At 44.8% G+C, this 21,509-nt stretch overlaps 1 protein-coding gene across 1 annotated transcript; it reads right to left on the bottom strand.

The window, feature by feature from the left end:
- Window positions 1–3,372: 3,372 nt before the first annotated feature.
- On the bottom strand, window positions 3,373–8,810 carry sost (sclerostin). Its single transcript, XM_083636198.1, has 2 exons — window positions 8,508–8,810; window positions 3,373–5,617 (listed from the first exon to the last, which is right to left on the bottom strand). Exons 1-2 carry the CDS (start codon window positions 8,785–8,787, stop codon window positions 5,205–5,207), a joined length of 693 nt encoding a protein of 230 aa, XP_083492324.1. The 5' UTR covers window positions 8,788–8,810; the 3' UTR covers window positions 3,373–5,204.
- Between the last annotated feature and the right edge of the window lie 12,699 nt (window positions 8,811–21,509).

Here is a 21,509-nt window from a genome sequence, read left to right as displayed (position 1 = left end):
ATTTGGCTGTTTCATTTGCATCTGGCAAGACATCAGTTAAGTCTGTGTTGACAGTGCGTAAGCTATTTAAGTGGTGCCTTCTCGAAGACGTTCTGGCAGAGGCCGAGACAATAAGCCTGCGCTGCACAAAGCTGAAACGGGATATTTTGCCATTCCATTATGTGACTTCAAAGGGAAGAAACGAGAGCTAAACACACATTTGAGAGCACAGCGCGTCTTCGACGTTGATGTACGTCTTCAGTCAGAGGATTTAAAGTGAAGACGTGAGGAGATACTAGATGGGGACGGGCTTGCGTTGAGAGCCTGAGTCAAGAGAGGACTTTGTTGGGAAACAAGATTAGCTTAAGAAATTGACAGTTGAAAGATCAGCATGAATGCAGAGTCCACAGAGAACTCCGAGTCCATTCAACCGGATGAGCAGAGTCTGCGTCTTTCACTATAGTGCAAAACATCTCCTTCTCCCACATTTGGACAAAGGAAGTCCGCCGTCGTTTATTGTGGTTAAGGTCGGAGCTATAAATATTCCAAACAGCGGGCGTGAGTCAAGCAGGAACGCTTCGTGACCTGGTGACCTGACCTCTCTGCATTGTCTGTCTCATACACTTGCAATTAGAGAGACACTGCATGAAATAGGCCACGCCCATCACGGGGGAAAGCGCTCCATTCACTCCCATACACCAGCGAATTAAACATAGCTAAAAGCTGTTGTGTGGGGGGGCTGCGCAGACAACAAATGTAAAAAAGAAAATCGGCAATTAAAGTTTTTTTGTACTCCCGAGCAAGACAAGGAAGCCATTGAGAATGGGCGAGAAGAAAAATGTGGATCTAGCTGTCAAGGAAGTAAGTTGGAGTGTTCATGTTCCGTATATATGATCTTTGTGTGCAACACACGACCATGCACGCGACATAGGAGAACCCCAGGATGGGGGGGGGGGGGGGGGGGGTGTTGTTTCCCCCCGTTTTGGGGGCGTGGTTTCTGAATGATAACGTGCTCCGCAGTGTCTCTATATGAGTCAAGCAGGAACGCTTCGTGACCTGACCTCTCTGCATTGCGTGTACCTAATAATAATCGGAGTCTGTCTCATACACTTGCAATAGAGTGGAGTGGGCACCCTCAGAGGACTCCGCCTGCACCTGGTGTTAAAACCCCTCATTGATGGCACTCACATGGGAGCCAGGTTGCAGTGTCGTCCACTTGTTACATCGTTGTGCGATGGATCACATCTGACTTCCTGACTGTGCACCTTAAAGCCCAATTTATGCTTCGTCTGCCGACACTTTTGAAACGGTCGCCGACAGAAATGAGGACTTGAATCGACACTTTCAAGTGTCTGCGAGCAGCGTCTGCTACCTGGTGAAATGTCTAGTGTCGCTGACTACGTCACATAATGTCGCGCAAGTCTGATTGGCTATATAGACGGGCACGCGCGACTTCCTTGTTTTAGTTTTCGCTGAAATGAAATTAATGAGCGTGTCCCCGCCTCCTGGTATTTTTATCAGCATCTCCTTGATGTATGACTTCGTGAAAATCACAAAGAACACCGTGACCAACTTCCCAGAGAGAGAGGAAGTGATTGTGTGGTTGTGTGTCGTTATATGCGGCGACGTGGGTTCACTGACAGCATTCCCTCTCTTGCCTGTCTACACTGCACTAGTTCTCTGCCTCCCTCTGTCTCTAGCGTCACGTGACCGTTGCGCCGTGGAGAGAAGCATAAATGCAGCAACATGAGCGACACTTTATTTTTCGTCTGCGACCATGTGCTGAGCGACACTTTCTAATAAGTATAAATTAAGCTTAATAGTGTTCGCCCCGCATCCCCGGGCCCAGGAGGGTCACCGGCAGGTCGCCGCGGAGTAATGACCTGTACGCACGCAGTAACGCGGGGCAGATGCTTTGTCAGCAACAATATATTTAGGTACCGCTCATGTACGCCACTTAAGGACGTGTTCTTGAATTACTTGGGAAACCTAGTTCCCGCAAGTTGCTTGAGTAAAAGCACGGCACGTCCGCTCTCTCTTGGAAAACACGGGCTTGAAAATGACTTAATGATTGAACATTATGGATGATGTAGTGAAACGTAATACCAATTGTTAGCCATTGGCACAGCTAAAGACAAGCTCCGCGCACTCACAGGAGTACAGTTGCCACAGGGCTGTTCTGTTTTGTGTTTACACTAAGTTTATTTAGCTCTCTGAGGAGCTCACGTCAGTGCACAATGCCCCAGTAGTGGTGATTAAAAATTACGTTTGCCGATAAAAGTCATCATAAACACCAGCTGGGTACATTTTCAGCGTCTGATTGGATAACTCCTATTTGTCTGCAAGTGCAAGGTTTCAGTGAGTACTCACTGAAACTTTTGACAGTACTGTACTATTAGGCAAGTGCGCTGCAGATAAGCACCCACAGAGCTATGAGAGAAACCGAGGAGGGGTGCGTTTTGAACTCTCTCTCTGTGTATGAAGCTGAAAGCCTTGAGGGAATGAGAGAGGAGAACGATGTCGAGTGATGCCTGTGGATCACCACCCACCCTCGCCAACAAAGAAACGTTAAGTGTTGTGACTGAGCAGAGAACATCTCAAAGAAACGTTAGTGTTGTGACTGAGCAGAGAAGATGTCAAAGAAACGTTAGTGTTGTGACTGAGCAGAGAAGATGTCAAAGAAACGTTAGTGTTGTGACTGAGCAGAGAAGATCTCAAAGAAACGTTAGTGTTGTGACTGAGCAGAGAAGATCTCAAAGAAACGTTAAGTGTTGTGACTGAGCAGAGAACATCTCAAAGAAACGTTAGTGTTGTGACTGAGCAGAGAAGATCTCAAAGAAACGTTAGTGTTGTGACTGAGCAGAGAAGATGTCAAAGAAACGTTAAGTGTTGTGACTGAGCAGAGAAGATGTCAAAGAAACGTTAGTGTTGTGACTGAGCAGAGAAGATCTCAAAGAAACGTTAGTGTTGTGACTGAGCAGAGATCTCAAAGAAACGTTAGTGTTGTGACTGAGCAGAGAAGATCTCAAAGAAACGTTAGTGTTGTGACTGAGCAGAGAACATCTCAAAGAAACGTTAGTGTTGTGACTGAGCAGAGAAGATCTCAAAGAAACGTTAGTGTTGTGACTGAGCAGAGAAGATGTCAAAGAAACGTTAGTGTTGTGACTGAGCAGAGAAGATCTCAAGAGGGAATTCCTTTGTGGAAGAGGACTTCCTTCCCATTTGTGAAGCTAGAGAAATTCCAAAGTGCGGCGAAAAGCTCCACTTCCTAATAGCTTGTGTTTGTTTTCACAGAGACATTAAGAGGAGTGCCAGGTGTACAGGTACAGACGGGAAAAGGAATACACTCAAAGGAAGAATGACAACAGTCCTTTCAAATATATCTGCTTTGACTTTATTCATGTCCTGTACAGTATTTCATTTCCAAAGTCTCTATCATACTATATGACAATAATGGCTATCATTTACTACAAAAGGTTGCATAAATAATTTAAATGTGGAAATAAAAAATAAATATGCGGTTCATTCTTTGTAACAGTCCCTCTTTTGTGTCTGTATAGGAAACAGCCCTCCTCTTTAATACCCTGCCATGAGAGGGCAGCACTGCAAAAGACCACACAGGTACAATATGTACAATCAGGCAACTCTCTGCTTACATGACAAAATCCCTCCCAGTTGCTATTTCAAACACACCATTGAAAAAGGAGCAAACATTGTCGGCACAGTTTGGAAAACCAAAATCAGGAAGCAATATGAGGGACAACAACGGAATGCTGACAATATGCGGAAACGTTCCGAGTGTTCTTTGCGAAGCGCAGGCCCGTCTGCCTGCCGTGCTGAGAGAGGAGGAGGCTGTGTGCTGTTGTCAGCGCTGAAACACTGGGTATCGCAACTGCCTCTTCCTGCCTGCATCCTGGCCGGAATTCACCAGTAAATACGACGATTCAAATTTCAATCGTGATTTCACTTTGTTATTCCTATCTTTCCTGTTCGTGCTGCTATTCCGAGAACAGGGACAGAGGAGTGGAGGCGTCATGAAATACCGTCGGGATGGATTTTGGCTGTGGCTAGTTGATCGCTGCTCTATTTGGCTTGTTCCAAATGAGTTCCAGTGTGGGGGTGTGCCGGAGAATGCTTTGCCCCCAGGTAACGAAGCAGAAGACTCCTACACACATGTGGACTGTTCTGTGTGTGTCTGTGTGTCTGTGTGCGCGTGTGTGCGTGCGTGCTCGTGCGTGTGTGTGTGTGTGTGTGTGTGGTTCCAGCAAACAGGAAGTGGCTATGTCTAGAGGAAATGGCTTTTTTATGACTCAAATCCTAAACACAGGAATGGGCTCATTTAGCAATTAAGAGGAGTCACAGGAATGCCCAATGCCCCCTTGGTGTTGGAGCGCTGACACAAGCGTTCAGCCTCTCTCTCTCTCTCTCTTTCTCTCCCTCCACCTCCACCTCCGTCTCTCTCCATCAGGACGTGGGAAAAGCCCTACTCTAACGGGACGGGCCCGGCTGGGGTGCTGCGGCAGCTTGGAGAGCGCTAGGGGGTGGGGGGTGGGGGTGGGGGGGTCTAGTCCTGATGAGTGAGGCCTTCGCTGGGGGGCTGCCAGAGGGCCGCCTGGTGGACCCCGGAGCACCAGGGGCGCAGTGGCCTCTCAGAGCCTGTCAGCATCCCACCTCCCAGAGCCCACAGAGCTGCCACCATCTCCTCTGCGCACAGCCGGAGGGAGATGGATTACAAGCGGTTTGGAGCAAAGATACACCTTTTCACCGTTAAAACCGAGCTGCTGCGGAGTGGTGCGCTGCGCCGCTCCGTGTGCCTCCGCCGGATGTTTGAACAGGTGGGTTTGGAAAGCGTCGGAGGACTTTTTTTCTCGTCGTGCTCAAAATGAAATGTATTTGTGTTTGAGACAGAGCCAAACCCCAGAGTCAAGCCAAGCCAAGCCAAGAGTCGGGGCGATCATCATATACTCACATCATATTCTCTCCAAGAGCTACTTCTCCTGACCAGTCACATGGCAAGCCCTGGCATCGTTGGTCCACTCATTTTGGTCATGCAATTTAAACAAAGTTCACAAATATGCTGACAACTGGCTGAGAAAACAAACAAGGGTAGTGCCCGGTATGGTGGTCACGAGTTAAAATCAGCCAAATCAAACATGTGCGTGTGTATGAGCGAGTGTGCTTTGGTCTCTCTGTCCTTGAAGTGGAGGAAACTGCGGAGTGGACCCTCAGTACGAGTTGCCCATCACCGTCGTGTTGTTCTTGTTGCGGCCCTGTTGAGACAAGCGGCCGTGCTTCTTGTTGCGCCGCAGCCTCGGCACCTCCTTGGCCTCCGACTGGTTGTGGTGGCGGCTGTAGCGCTTGCACTTGCAGGAGGTGACCACGCGGATTTTGTACGTCCGATTGCCGCCGCTGGGACACTGCAGCTGGACCCGCTGCGTCCGCGAGTGGGCCGGGATGCAGCGGTAGTCCGAGGCGCTGCTCCTCCACCACTTGCCGCGGACGATGGAGTTGGGCAGGAGGTGCGCCGGCATGCACTGGCCCGAGCACACCAGCTCCTTGACGGGCTTGGCGCTGCGGCAGGACCCGTCGGTGATGTAACGGGTGGAACGCAGCTCCCTGCAGCTCAGCTCAGAGGCACCTGGGGTTTGAAGAGCGGGGATATCAGTTACACTCATGGCTTTGGCCCAAAACAAACACTTTGAAGTATACCGCAAAAACTGCACGGACCATCTTCGGTTTAACTTCTTCAGAACAGCTGCGTCTAATTTTGATATCGGCTAATTTCTCCGAGGCTGTGTTCGTGTCGTCACGGCCTCACGTACGCATTTTGCATGCTGTGATTCGATTAGATGATATTAGATATTCAGAGATGGTGGAAAACATGACATGAGCCAGATTCAACATGTACCATGACGCAAGCAGACTGAAATGCATTTTTTTTATTTTTATAAATTCAACATAATTTCAATATTTGTATGCAGTTAAGTTCTGAGCCTATGAGACCAGATCAGATTTGCTGAATTTGATTCATGGTCTGATCATTAGCTGACGATGGCGCTTGACAAAGAATTCCAGCTGGCAGTAATCAGCTGATAGCAAATCCAGACCAGAGGGCCATTAAACAGCTCAATCAAACCTAATGGAGGTTTGAGTCGGAACGAATGTTGGCATAGAGAGTCGGCCCTCAGGAAATGTATGTGGCGATGGAAGAGTAAATAGCTGTCTGGTTATTTTAAGGCAGTAATGCAAGTGTACAATTTTGAACAAATTGGACATCTGCCAAACTGGTTCAAGCTAGACCTTATTCAGCATGTAATCCTATATTTTAGCCACGGCTTTTTAACAGAGTTTAACATGAGTTATTGTCCACCATTTTTATTTTTTTTTATTTTTTTTATTTTTACAAGCACCGTGTAAAAAGGGGCAGAGAGGAACTGCCGGTTAAGAAATGATACACTCAGAGAGGGATCTGTTTTCCTCCGTGGCTTTCTTTGCAAAAAAGGGCTGAACAAAGGATTTATGCGAGATGACTTCCTTTTTTCTCTCTCCATGAGAACCTGATCTAGTGTTATTCTGTGGCCACGGCAGAGAGGGGCTGGACCACAGTATACAATGTCTACAAGCGCGTATTCAGCAGCGCTTTGCATCAATTACCCCGAAAAGTCCGGTCGCCTTGTTCTCTGAGCTGTTAAACGCACTTGGTGCACCACGCTTGTGATGTGATCCTACATAAGGCTCAGGATCCAGTCACACTCTCTCTCTCTTCTCCCCTGCATCGACTGTTTTCTTCTCTGTACCGTCGGCCTGGAAAAAAGCTGGATCTCACCGCACTGCTATAGTTCTTCCTTCTCCCCCCCCGGCGGCACTGGGAGACGATCCCTGATTTGGAGCGGGCTGGAAGGAGGCCAGGCTGTGGTCATCAAAGCCTCTGCCTTGACCCCTGACCCCGCACAGGGACCGCGAGAAGCCATCGCCACAACACACTTATCCGAGAAAATAATCTTAGGATTATGATTTATGTGTGAAACTCGGTGGATATTGCTTATATCCGCTATGAGACATGAAGAGATGTGTTTTACCATCTCCATTTTGGAGACTGGAAATTGCTTTTAATGTGTAGATTTGTTGCTTTATGTGATTTCCAATTCCCAACAACCTGCAGAGGTAGCCCTTGCAAGGGGGAAACAATCACTCACAGTAACCCATCTTGACTTGCTAATTGCCCTATAGTCAACTGTTGTTATCCTAATCTAATCAATCATTTTGTTGTCTGATCTCTGATTTGAGTGCTCATGATTAAATGAGGGCTGTGAAAACGGTGGGAATAATCACACCACCCATCTTGAATTCATGAAGCAAGCAGGAGATCATTCTTGGAGCACGGGCCAATCAGAATATACTGTTCAACCTTTACACGGGCCAATCAGAATATACTGTTCAACCTTTACACGGGCCAATCAGAATATACTGTTCAACCTTTACTAGCCACAGGTGGGAGTCATTCTCAAAGCCAGTGTTGCATTCAAAAAGCAATTTCCAAAACCCCCGAAGACGTCCCCCGAAGAACAAACTGTGGGGTTTTCTCTATTTGGGAGACATGTTGTTGCAATCAAATAGTTATGGCGTAAGTAGAGCTTGACTAATAGCATAAAGAGAGGAGGAAATAACCTGGAAGACAATGTGAAAAAGCCCTGATCTCTCTATAAATGCTCCACTTCAAATTATGTAGGCAAGAAACCACAACTATGTCTGTCTGTGCTGCTCTTCATCTCGACTTTGGCGTTGCATAGAGCTACTAGAAGTCACCCCTGCCTTCCCACACAGAGCTGTCCTTTATCTGAGCATCAATGTAAAGATGAATTGAATAACATCTGCTGATGTGGGTGTTTTAGTCAGATCAATCAATCAATCAATCAATCTGTAAAAACTAATAACTTAGGCCTATAAATTATGAAAACAAACGAAACATGAAGGCAAAGCTTGATGCGTCATTTACATTTCTCAAGTCTCAAACAATTACGCTATGAAGTATTGAATATTATGTTTCCTCAGACACACAATAAAAACGGTAATCAACTTATTTAATCTAAAAAGTGAGACAAATTAATTAAGTTGATGAATTGCAATATTAACCTATTTGGTTATTGATAAATGTCTGTCTGGATTTTGCTACAGTATTATGTCCCACGCACTGGAGTAGACAGTTAAGACTAAAGTAGCCTAGTATAATACTGTAAGTTAATTACTAGTGATCACATGTAATTAACTGTAATAATACCTCTGGCAATATAGTTTCTTCAATTTTGTGCATTTTTGGTTCAATGCAAATGATTTAGAATGCCTTCTTCAGGTTGAGCTGAACAATAGCTAATTTAATCAGAACCCTTTATGTTCTGAAGGGTTGAAAATTGCTGCAGATTTTACATATTTTTTTCCAAACACTTAACTTCGGGTAATTAACTTTTAAAAGGTCTATATTTAAAAAATATGTAGCATTCTATAACCAACTTCAAAACGTGAATACTCACTATAGGAGACTGTGTTTGCTGTTCTCCTTCCACCGTTTTTCGCCCTGTTATTCATTGTGCTGTTATGGTGGTTGTTGTTGTTGTTGTTGTTGTTATTGTTGTTATTGTTGCCATTCGACGCCTGTACTGCCTCCTGGGGTGTCCGGGTGTCTTCCGTGTACTCCGGTACGATCTCCGTAGCATCATTTTGTAGTACCTTCCATCCCTTCACAGCGGTGCAGCATCCGTGGAGCAGCAGGAGCGCCGCGCTGGAGACGAGGAGCGCCAGAGACACCTGCATGCTTATCGGTCGGCGGCTAAAGAAAAAAAAACAACCCCTCTCTGACAATGATGCCCGCTTGGACAAGTTGGTCAATTCCACCCTTATGCAAGAGGCGCACACGCTATTTAAGCCTACGCAAGTTGCGTCAAGGCTGACAATTAAGCGTTTGTGCCAAGTGGGAGGGGTTGAACCTGAGCGCAAAAAAATTCATTGAGAAACTATATGGGGAGAGGTTTGGATGCGTGCGCAAGGGGAGGGGGGAGAGGAGAGCACGCCGGGTTGGTTAGTAGGAGTGTGTGTGTGTGTGTGTGTGTGTGTGTGTGTGTGTGTGTGTGTGTGTGTGTGTGTGTGTGTGTGTGTGTGTGTGTGTGTGTGTGTGTGTGTGTGTGTGTGTGTGTGTGTGTGTGTGTGTGTGTGTGTGTGCGTGCGTGCGTGCGTGCGTGCGTGCGTGTGCGTGCGTGCGTGTGCGTGTGTTGAGTGAGACAGCGGATGCGGACATCTCACCGACGTGTTGTTGTTGGAATTAAGTGTGCAATTGCAACTTTCTCCCCCTCAATGATTCCCGCAGCCATGACGTGTCTCCAAAGTATCCAAGGCGTTTTTGAAGCACCGGCAGTTTATTTTGGACTGCTTCTCAGGGCGCAGTGAGGAGATAGCCTACAGGTTTAGTTACCCTGCGCAGCACTGATGATAGCTATTAGGCCTACCTACACAAGCTAATCATTAATTTCTCTTTTTAATGGCATGGCCCAACATCAGTTTAACTCTCAACAGAAACAGAGGGTTATTGAGGGTTCATTCAAATAATAAGATGTACAATGAAAGATGCAGGGCCTCTTCGCCTCTCCAAAACTTAAATTCTTTGCACAACCAAAATAAATTCACTGACTTGTGCGTGTGTGTGTGCGTGTGCGTGTGTGTTATGAACCATTTTTCTATATTCCATGTTTGTCATGGGAATCCAATATTCTATATCCCTGTATCTGGTTTGAATAAAATAATTTGGACTGACTGGATGTATACTCGGAATTCTTGGCATCCTTCATGATGAGTGCTGAAAGATGGAGCCTCCTTTATTCAAACACTGCCCTCTTGAGGGAAAGTAAACAAGTCAAGTCCTGTGAGAGAGGAATTGGATTAGGATTTAGGGCCCATTGATCAAACTGCTCTCTGACTCCTTTGGTGGGCACACACATGCAGAGGCATGTCAAAAGGTAAAATAAATAAATCCACAGATCTAAGGTGGAATAGCTCACACACACACACACACACACACACACACACACACACACACACTCATATTCGTAGTCAATATCGCTGTTTTGACACATTCTTGTACCCATTCATTTGAGGGGCAGAGATGCTTCCATAATCATACATGTAGGCCCTGAGGTCCATCTAGTTTTATCCAAGCCCTAAATCAGGGTTTGTAGAGCTGTAGCCAATGGCCATCGGTCACAATTCACAATGGTGGATATATAATTGGCGATAGCACCAAATTAAAATAATGATATTGTATGTCGAGTCTTAAATATAATGTTTGTCAGTCAACAACATCATTCTTCTGGCATCTCTTTTACCCCCGGGGACCATGCAGGCATTCAGCACTCACAATGCAGCCCTTCATCATGTCTGATCGAAATCGCTTTTCAAATCTGGATTAACAGACAGGTGATTGATTTTATTTGATAGAGTGTCAAGCATCACTTTTAAGGATTTAGTATTTGTATTTATTTAAGGTGACCTCTATTTTATTTTGTGTGGAGTCGCCAAAGTAATTCTTGTCACCCACTTTGGATGCCAAGTATTAAAAGGGGCACCGTGCAATTTAAAGAATTATACGCTTTACTCCACAACTGTCTGCCAAAGCCAAACATGTCTTGTTTGTCAGGTGCAAAGTCTGCAGCTGCACCTAGAAAACTACAAAAGAAAGAAAAAGGGTAACTTGGAGAGCACACCTTGGGGAATCCGAGTACATTATCAGAACGACGTGAAGAACGACTCACTCACTTGTTGTCCATGAAGACACTCCAACAGACTTCGAGGACCTCAACAAGTCTCACTGTTACGTTCTCTGCTTTCTGGCTTTGAGGGCTGAGTTGTTATGTTCACAAGTAAATGAATGGAATAACATATGAATTGTCAAGTTCAGCGCGTGAGTCCCTTTTCATAAGCCAGTTCCTAAAGTAACCAGAGCCGACAGCTATGTCCTCCTAGTAGTGTGTGTAACCCTACAGCTCGGAGCTCCTGCCAGCGTTCTCTTCGGCGAGCGACGGACGGTCCCGCTGTCTGCCACATAGCGAGCTCTGATTACAGCCTTGTCTCTGTCGCTGCGACGGATGTCAGTCACAGTCTCAATTTAGAGCTCTCTGGGTTTCTTCCCAGAGCCCTCGGGCCGCAGCAGCAGCGCAGGGTTTTTTATCATGATAACAGCATGGAGACGCCTAAATAACAATCAGATGCTCGCCAGATTGCAAGACGGCCTATGGCGCTCAGAGAGGAGACGCTAGAGTCTTTTCTTTTATGGCACATAGGAGGAGGAAAACACAATGTTTGAGAGGTCCATAAACAAAGCATTCAACTCCTCGTGTTGGCAAATCGTTCATCATCATTTATCATTGGAGTTTGTTAACTACTTGGTCACACAGGTTAGAAATACATTTCCGGTTTTCCTTTTGCAACATAATTAACAGGACCATGAAAGTAAATAAGGAGCTATTGTTACTATGTTGTGTATTCAAAATTCTGCAATGTTTAACTTATAGGGTGGAGAGGGGGTAAATTATTCATAATATGTCCACGCCAATTATGCAGAGGAGCCTCAAGTTGCAGCTTTCGGGCTTAGCAAATCAATCCCTGGGAAGGTATTATGGCCAGAAGCTCATAAATCTCACTTGCATTGCAGTCATATAGAATTGTTAGAAATGTCTAGAGTTGAGAAGGGAGAGTGCGCAGAGATTTTTTTGTTTTTCCTGAAGCAAAAGCGATGGCCGACCTTTTGCATGAAGTGAATTGTGAGCCTGTCAGGCACATTAAAAGTGTATTACAAGCATATAGCTTCTCGCATCATATTTAGAAAACTTGTCTGCAGATGCATTATGGCATGCATTGTAAAACATGATGAATCATTGTATTGTATTATTGTATTCTGGTTCAACTGCATGGATACAAAATATTATTTTGTAGACATCATGCAGTTGAACCAGAAAATGTTATCCCCCCCCCCCCCCCCCCCCCACACACACACACACACACACCATTGTGCTTATAATGCTTCATAGAAAACTTGTCTGCAGATGCATTATGGCATGCATTGTAAAACATGATGAATCATTGTATTGTATTATTGTATTCTGGTTCAACTGCATGGATACAAAATATTATTTTGTAGACATGCAGTTGAACCAGAAAATGTTACCCCCCCCCCCCCCCCCCCACACACACACACACACACACCATTGTGCTTATAATGCTTCATAATTCCTTTTGAGGCCTAACACCTCAGTTCAAAAATATTCTACAGTATTAGTTGTTGATATTCTCATGCATGGAGAGGTTTCTAAAAGACATGCTCCAGTGCATGGTGCACATGGGGAGAGAGCACCGTCACCTTTCTTGTTTATTTCTCCTGATGGGGGAAATCAGCTACTTTAACACCTGTTGCTTGTCTCCAGACAGAGGCTGTGGAGGTGCGAGGCAGGCTTAACATGATGTCTCTTCAATCTGCTATTCTGTTGCGTTCTCTTGAACATGTTCTATTTGTTCTCTTGATATCCAATTAAAGCTATTATTTTTCTGCTATACAAATGACTCGATTTCCCTGCAGGAATAATTAAAGTTTCATCTTGTCTTGGTGGTTGTTACACTATTCCTGCTGGAGATGGGCGGAACTCGTACTAAAACTGTCCAAGACATCGTTTCAAAGTCATAAATGGCTCACTTGGACATTCACACAAGACAAAGAAAATATGTTGGACTACTACACCATTGTGTTGAATTGGGCTAGATTGCTAGATGGTGTACTGGACGCAGAAGTATGGCGAGGAGAGATGCATAAAACATTGCTTCTGGCTCAAGAGGTCACAAGTATAAATAAGCCCGACAGTGAAGCGGTGGTTTTCCACAGCCAAAGATCCAATCGTGAGTGGCGTTTTGTCTCACGCAGCAGCCAAATGTCACATCAGGATCCAACTGTTAATATTGTTTTTCTCTCCTAAACTCTGCACTGGTTCCAACTCAAGTACTTTCCCAAATCCTCACTTTGAATTGGATTTATTTGTGGATGCTAAAGTCAAAACTGTGGAGCCGCTGGAGCTCTTGAAATGATCAAAAACAAATATGCATTCTTGTCGATACATTTTCGTGCTCCCTGTATGGGTGCAATCATGATTTGTATACATGTGTAAAGAATATAGAAATCGGCATTGACTACAAAGAGGGCCGTAAATGTTGATCAATTGCTGTGCATATTCTCTGGGCGTATTTGAATGTTTTTCAGTATTGACAGCGGCTCTGCTCTGTGTCAGTTTGTATATATGAGATTTCCAGAGCTACTTTTCTCCTTTGCTTTGTACCGGCTCAGACAATTGATTTATCAACTGTTCATATACACACACAGTTCCTGTGCATTGTCCCAAAATGAAAATAATTCATCACTGTACAAGTTGTGCAGCATTGCCTGGACATAAAGTAACACCCGTCCTTGAACAAAAAGACATTCCAAATCCAAAAAGGAGTTATACAAATATTAGGTCTATATTTATATTTTAAAAAAATAAAGACTGAGTGAGTTTCCAATTCATTTTCTCCATAGTCATTCAGAAAAATCCGTATATAAGGACTTTTAAGGCTGGAACCAAGCCACCCCGTGACCTACTGAATCATGAGTCAGAGTGACCATAAAACATTTCAGTCGGAGCAAAAATAAAAAATAACATCGGGGGAAAAAACAAATTTTTTAGATCCCCCCCCCCATAATTTTTGGAGAAAATTAATGGGAAACTCACTTCCCGGGCAACAAATGTCACGTGACTGTTTGCGTTTGAGCTCTATTATGAGGCTCTGATTCATAAAATAAAACCAAAGCAAATGTGAGAGGGAGGGATGACATGCAACAATAAATAAGAGGGATTAAAACTCATGATAAGTATTTGGTATTGGCCTTAGCCTGCCGAGACTTAGGTACAATCACTGTTTGCCTGTTGGCTGTTAGCGTGGATTTGTGAGTGGAAGAGGAGGTCACTGGGAGGTGAATTCTCCAGAGCATTTCTGGCCGAGGCATGATAAGCCTTGGAGGTCCAGAGTGAGATTCTTCCTCGGTTCTGCTGTTTCATGTGGTTTTCACACAGGAAAAAACAGGAGTTTCAGTCTTGGCTGTTACAAATCAGACCCTAGCCATTTCGATTGTTTGTCTTAGAGCTTTTCAGAGAGCAATCATCGGAATAGAACATTGCCCATTGACACCGCCTTTCAGCCAAGTAGAGGGAACTGTAGGAACTGGAGCTGTGGTTGGCTTGGAGAGCCTGGCTGGACCTCACAGACCACACCAGGCTGTGTGCTGACCAGCCTGGAGCCTCCAAGCACACCGCTCACCACCGCCACACAGCCTGCCAGCTCACCGCACGGTGCTATTCTTAGATGGAAGAAGAATCACCCAGCAAATTATTCACGACACAAAGTACAGCTTTCTCTCTCATTCTTCCTCTATGTCTCTCTCTCTCTCTCGCCCACTCGCTCACTCACAGACACACACAAACACACACACACACACACAGACACACACACACACACACACACACAATAACCAAGTGGGGGCACGGCATGGTGGAGCCTCACACCAAGAAGGTCCTGGGTTCGATTTGTGCCTGGGGGTACTGGGGGTATGTCTGACTGCCTGGTGCCCAGGTGGGCTATCTCCTGAAAAGGGCCTTTCTGTTTGCATGTTCTCCCCGTGCTCATCTGGGGGTTTCCTCCATATAAATAATCCCCACTAAAAACATGCAAGAAGATCATCTGACCAGCGTCTGACCAGCGGCGGATGGAAGAAGTTGGTCCCCGGGCGCTTCACTGCTGCTGCCGCCCACCATTCCTGGATGAGCCAGGGTGGGTCAAACGCCTCTGAGTGTGTGTGTGTGTGTGCGTGTGTGTGTGTGTGTGTGTGTGTGTGACTGTGTGTGTGTGTGTGTGTGTGTGTGTGTGTGTGTGTGTGTGTACGGGCTGCCGTGCACATGTGTATATGCACAGGTGTGTCATCGGTGACAAATAAAGACACGGTTTGTCCCTCCTGGATCTCAATCCTGCTCCATGGGGCCCGGATTACTGCCGGGTTTTCTATCCCACCAGGTAGTTGATTGCAGTTCAGCATTCACCTTGGTGTCCCAGGTGTAAATCACTCTGATTAGATCACTCAAATGGAAACCAGCAGGGCTCTAGGTGCTGAGGACCGGCTTGAAACCACTGCAATGGACCCATTTCACAGCAACCGTTTTGAGGTGGTAAAGCAGGAAGTGAAGCAGGGGTAACCAATACCATTAATGATGGTTCCATTCCATTTAGGTGTTCCAGTGCCAGGGCCCTCATTAATGCTATTGGTTACCCCTGCTTTACCTCCTGCTTTACCACCTCAAAACGGTTGCTGTGGAAAGGGCCTATAGCTAATTTCACATGATATACCCCACTCTCTGTAACACGGTGGCTGGTTAGAGAAATATGACTCTAGAAATGGCCTGTTAAATACATACAGTACTGACTACTGAGGCACTGTTTGGAGGCAAGAAGGTCAAGCTGGGTTTGATCCCCAGTGTGGTAATACTTGTCCAAATATTCATGAGCAGGTTAGGCCTATATAGCTAACCTGCTGCACCTGTGCTCCATGTGCTACAACCCAGCTGACCCAGCACCACAAACAGAATCTCCCTTTTGGCTCGTGAATAAAGTATATCAAACACATTATGAAAACCAAACTCGATTGACTTTTCAAACAAGAAAGGGGGGAAAAAAGGCCCACTTTGCACCTTGGAGGCTATTATTGGCAACTGAGATACAACAGAACAACAACCATGCTTTGAAATCCCCCGGCTTAATTGGTTTGGCATTGTCAGCCCTATGTTAGATTAGATGTTAGATTTTATTTCACTGGCAATGCTCTTCGTTAGATGGAGTATGTCAGTTGTACGTTTACAAGACTGTATTCTACATCAGCCATAAATGATGTTTAATTTAGCCCCCGCTGCAGAGAGAGGAAAGCTGTGTCGCCTGTTGCACGTGTAGGCCGGCTGGGCCCCGTGGGAACTCAAACCAAACAAGGCTCTGATGGTGGAGCGCTGCATCCATACGGTGTGATTAGCTGTCCTCCATACAGTCCCTCCATGTTATAGTGGGTCCATGAGGTGCAATAGTGGTGGTGAAGATGCGATGGCATCCTAGGGTGTACTTGGATTCAGAAATCATGGAAAGGGGGTATGAAGCCAAAATAAGTTGGAGAACCCGATAGTATAGACGGTTTTCACCAGCTGCAAACCCACAGCACTTCCTTTTTCTCAGCTTCTTCTTCTGTGTTTTATGGCGGTTGGCCTCCTTAAATGTTGCATTACCACCACCTGAATTGTATCAGCTTCACAGCTAACTATTTACAGTGTCCACTTTCTCAGCTGTTCAGGGGAAAACACTGACATAGCCTACTTCTATTTCTATTTTTTTTCCTTTTTGCTATGTAAACGTTTAAATGTAAAGATAGGCCTATGCGTGCAATAACATACTGATAGTCAGCTTACTCTGTAACATGTAGCTTTTATTAGCCTCTCAGGGGGGGCCACCTCGGCATTCTGAAATGTCGGCACTCCGAAATACTGGCATTCCGACAAAATTGTCGGAATGGAGATCTGTCTCGCCATTGCGAAAGAACCCTAACCCGGGGGACCGGCTGGAGCTAACCTCTCCCAGCCCCCACGTCTAAACCTAACCTCTCCCACCCCCCATGCCTAAACCTAACCTCCTGCAGACCCTAACCCTAAACCTAACCTCTCCCACCCCCCACGCCTAAACCTAACCTCCCCCAGAACCTAACCTCTCCCACCCCTGTAGGCTAAATAACTCAAGATGCTATGTCGGAAAGGCGGACATAATATCTTTCGCAATGGCGAAACCTTTTTTGGAGATAAAAAGGGCCGCCTCTCCGAAAGCATAGAAGTCAATGATCGGAATGCCGACACTTCGGAATGGCGAGATGACCCCCCTCTCAGGCTAGCTCCAGGACAACAACGCTTCCTACCCAGCGTGTGCACGTCTTTCCGACAGGGGTGGTTGTTATGGCAACTATCAACAACAACAACTACTACTACTACTACTACTAACTACTACAAGACATAAAGACCGAAATAGGCTACCTCTGTTACTGTGTCTGTCGGAGACACGGCCTAATGTTAACATTTAATATGAGCCGAATATCAGCCTGCGCTCAGCTATGTACAGTATACAGGAAGTAAACCGGAAATTCAGGTGGGTTGTGACGGTTGTTATTGTTGTCAAGTTAAAACCGTCTATACAGTGTGTACTATCTAGTCTCACTCAGAAGTGCCATACACATTTTAAATAGAAGTTGGTAGCTGGAAGGAGGTAGCTTGGAAAGAGGGTAATTAAGACAGCTGCAGCTGAGGCCAGGCAGCGGGAGCAGTGTCTACTCCATTTTTACAAGGACTGTACAGGCTTAATATAATGAAGCCTTCATAAACTCTTAAACATGTTAAGCTACTCCTCCCAGGCCTACAAATCCACATTATATCCATGGATCGGGCATATAAGTGAGACTTTGGGCGAATATGAGTATTATATGAATTGAAAGGTCTCAGTGAGATCTTTTCAGTGCCATGTTGACACCGAGCAAAAGCCCACTTTTGACATTGAATAAGCATTGTGGGTAGGGGATTCTAACAGCACTTGGGTCAAGTCAACATGCATGCTGACGTACGTCATGGTAATATGATCACATCATTTTTACTGTCCTATTCATATCCTGATTAATATTCTAGGCCAATATTAGATTCATGTACGTTAATATTCTCATGAAATACTTAGGCTATTTATAGATTCAACAAATAAACGAATGCCTTTATTGGCATTGTAACATGTTCAATGATATTCAGTGTACGTACTGCACTGAATCTCATTGTAAATCTATGACATTCAAGCAAGCTACACAGGAGGAATAAAAATTTAGATATAAAAATACCAAATATAGGCTACATACAGTATAACGGATAAAAAGGATAATATGATTAAAAAAATAGGCATGGAAAAGAACAGCATTATGCATGTCATGTATGTGCATGGGTCACAGTCTGGTGTCTCTGGATGTGTGACTTTAAAGTGCAGTGCATTGAGCAAACAGTTATACTGTAAGACATTAAGCAGCAATATGGTATCTGGTGTGAGGTAGAGGGCTAACTCTGTAGTTTTTTGGCAGACTGGTTCAACAGATCTTGCTCTTGGTTAGAAACTGTTCCTTAGTCTGGTAGTACGGCACTGATACACCTATAGCGCAATCCGGAGGGCAGGAGAGTGAAGAGGTGGTGGCAGGGGTGTGTCGGGTCACTGCAGATGGTGGTTCCAACTGGCCCTGTCCCAATTAAGGCCAGATTTAATTTGGGTTTTCCTTTATTCCTCGGGTCCTCGGTCCTAAATGGTTTCTGACTATTTTTTAATAAGACTTTTCCTGCACTAATTATATTAACATATACAATGCACATAATCTATTACACTTCATAAAAAGCCACTCAGCTACTTTTCACTCTTTGACTTCACTTAATGCAGCCCAGTAGATGATGGCTTTGTCAGTATCAGGTGGTGCCAAATATTGACTGACGAGCGTTTTTGCGTGGTGGAAAAAAATCTCACCAAACTTGTGAAAATATGGGAAGAAGAAGGGTGCTGTGATATATGGAGGTGGTGAATGAAAAATGCGGTGCCGCTTCAGCGCGAGGGTTGCACATACTTCCTGAATGTCAAAACCTCCCAGAATCCCTTGCAAGATGTGCTAATTAAGCATGAAAACAGCCTCCGCTGCTGCACCGGTGAGGACTCACGCCGGCTCCCTGTGCAAATCTGCTATGGCTATTTTGAGAATCGCTCACAACTTTGCTTTTTTTGCTTTTTTACGAGATTAATAAAACAGGATAACAAGCATGTGAAAATAATCCACAGCTCTTGTGTCTAATCCAATAAAGGCTCAGTATAAACCGAGGTATTAAAAGAGGTCATGTCTCAGCTTGTCATGTAAAGGTGTTGTAGCTAGCTAGCTGTCGATTCGAAGCCCACCCACTGAGCGGCTTCCTGAGCAAATCCCGCAAGTCTTTCTTAACGGGTGCACAAGTAGGTAGCTGCAAAACAAAACATCGGCGGTTAGAAACAGCTTCAGCGAAAGTGTTTATCCTCCTCCACCTTTTTCTTCAGACATGGCCTCTCGTGGCTTAGTTGTGACAGCAGACGTTGATGCATTGTAGACATGGTCACAGTCATGGTACATTGGAGAGCGTATCGCAACAAACCCTTCATTGCTCATGGCTTTTATATGGTGCTAGGACTGCTTCCTACAAAAACAGGGCAGACTCTTTTCAACGCACAAAAGCCCAGTCACAATGTGTTAATCTACGAAAAGCATTGCAGTTGTACGCATATATTTGGACGAAATTCATTCATGTTTTTAAGACGCCTGTATGATTGATTATGAACAGGATGTTCTCTCAGTCGCTCTTAATGTTGGAGACATGGACTTTATTCAGAGCAGTATAATGGTGGGAAAGCAAATGATTATGAGAAGTTGGAGGAACCCAGGTAAGCCTTCCTTTCAGGAATGGTTCACAGAGTTGGCAAAAGTGACATCATACCAATACATTTCTTTACTGGGATGCATTGCCAATGTGAATTAGTCTGTTGCTGGTTGGATGAGACATGGGTGCATATTAATGTGGGGATGTACATGTGATCTGTGTGTGTGTGTGTGTGTGCGTGTGTGTGTGTGTGTGTGTGTGTGTGTGTGTGTGTGTGTGTATGTGTTTTCTTCCCTCATTTTATTTGTGTAATTGTATTGTTATTACTACAAATATACTTGTGGTGATTATTATGTTGTGTTTGTATAGGAGTCCTAGAATTTGTTGACCAGAATGTGACATTAATGCATTTGGTTGTTGTTGAATAAAATACATTAGTAGTTAAGAAGTGCTTTCTGGATGGAGTGAAAAGCCTCACTATTCAGAAGATGATCTTCTTAAAACCTAAACTAGCTCTTCATCATTTAAATGGATGCTACTGTACAGCTTGAATAGTTACAGTGAGTAGGAGTCAATTAGCAAATGAATCCAGGTGATGCTATTTGGGTGGTACTGTCTATTCACGAGTTTCCTGGTGAGACCGTGGGTGCTTCATGACACCCTCCCTCCCTGTTTCCAGCTGCCGGTTGCCTGTTTCCGCCCAGGACCGTTCATAGAGAAAGAGACTGAAAATAATCATAATGATTGTTGTGACTTTGTACCTACCTATGTCTTGTAATGGAGCCTCCCAGCACAATAATTTCACACGTGCATAATTGTACAACGGAGTGACAATATCTTGAATCTTGAAAGAGAGAGACCGCTAAAACTCCGTTCAATGACCAAATAATAAGAGTTCCGGTTTGGACGTTTAGCCTTCAAAACAAAAGCTGCCGCTATGCAACCACATACTATTTTTTTTAGCAATTTCGGCTAAAATAAGCCCATACAGTACGAGTGAATTGACATTCACCTCGTTTTTGTAAAATATCGCCGCTATGCAACCACACGTTATTTTTAGCCATTTTGAATCAAATAAGCCAAACGTTCCCTCTCTTTGACAGTGGCGCGCACGTCCTTACTAGTGAAAAAAATTTAAACAGGAAGTCGACAACCGGCAACCGCTGAGAATCATGGGAAACGTAAGTCCAGGAATAAGGTGAATAGCGCCAAGCGGGATACTCGACTTGCTTTGCCCGGGGGCCACTTTTTCAAAATGACAAGAGCCCAGGGGCCTGGAAACCCTCATCCCAAACAAATCAATAAAGGATCTCTCCAAAAAGAAAATGAACCAAACATGACTTTGTGCACACAGGATAGTTAGTTCAGTTATATTAGTTATATAATAGTAATATTTTCATTGTGAATCAGAAAATGGTCGGGGGGCCGCTTGGCACCCTATCGCGGGCCACATCTGGCCCCTGGCCCACGAGTTGAGTATCACTGGCCTATGGTAATGCAGATCTGAGAGAAACAGTATCACAACATACAATTCCTATTAAAGGACAGCCTTACGGATACATACCCAGACATATTCCAGAGCCACACAAACCTTATGTGGCATGTGCAAATGTTTTGAATAAACACAGCGTTTTATAGGGTTATAGGGTTATGAATACTTCATATTGCTGTTGATATTGAACTTGCATCCAGAGTGCTGTGTTTCTGATGGCAAAGAGCTGGTTCAATATGCTCCTTCTGGTGATAAAATGGCTTAATAATAGACATTCAGCTGCAACCGCTGCGGCGGCGAAATCTGTTTTAGAGCTGAAAACAAGGCCTGTGTATCAACAATGTCACTCGACTACGACAGGCCGTTTTCACGATGTTTTTGTTTGTGGCCAAGTTTAGTACATTGTATTCTCCCACAATAATCAAGTGGGTCCCTATCAAGTGTTTTCCATCATTATTGCTGCTGGGTATGTAATGCCGCCTGCG

The sequence above is a fragment of the Poromitra crassiceps genome (assembly GCF_964638095.1).
Source record: "Poromitra crassiceps genome assembly, chromosome: 4".
NCBI lineage: Eukaryota > Metazoa > Chordata > Actinopteri > Beryciformes > Melamphaidae > Poromitra > Poromitra crassiceps.
The sequence above is the reverse complement of the archived record's forward strand: the minus strand, read 5'-3'. Positions and strand labels throughout refer to the sequence as shown.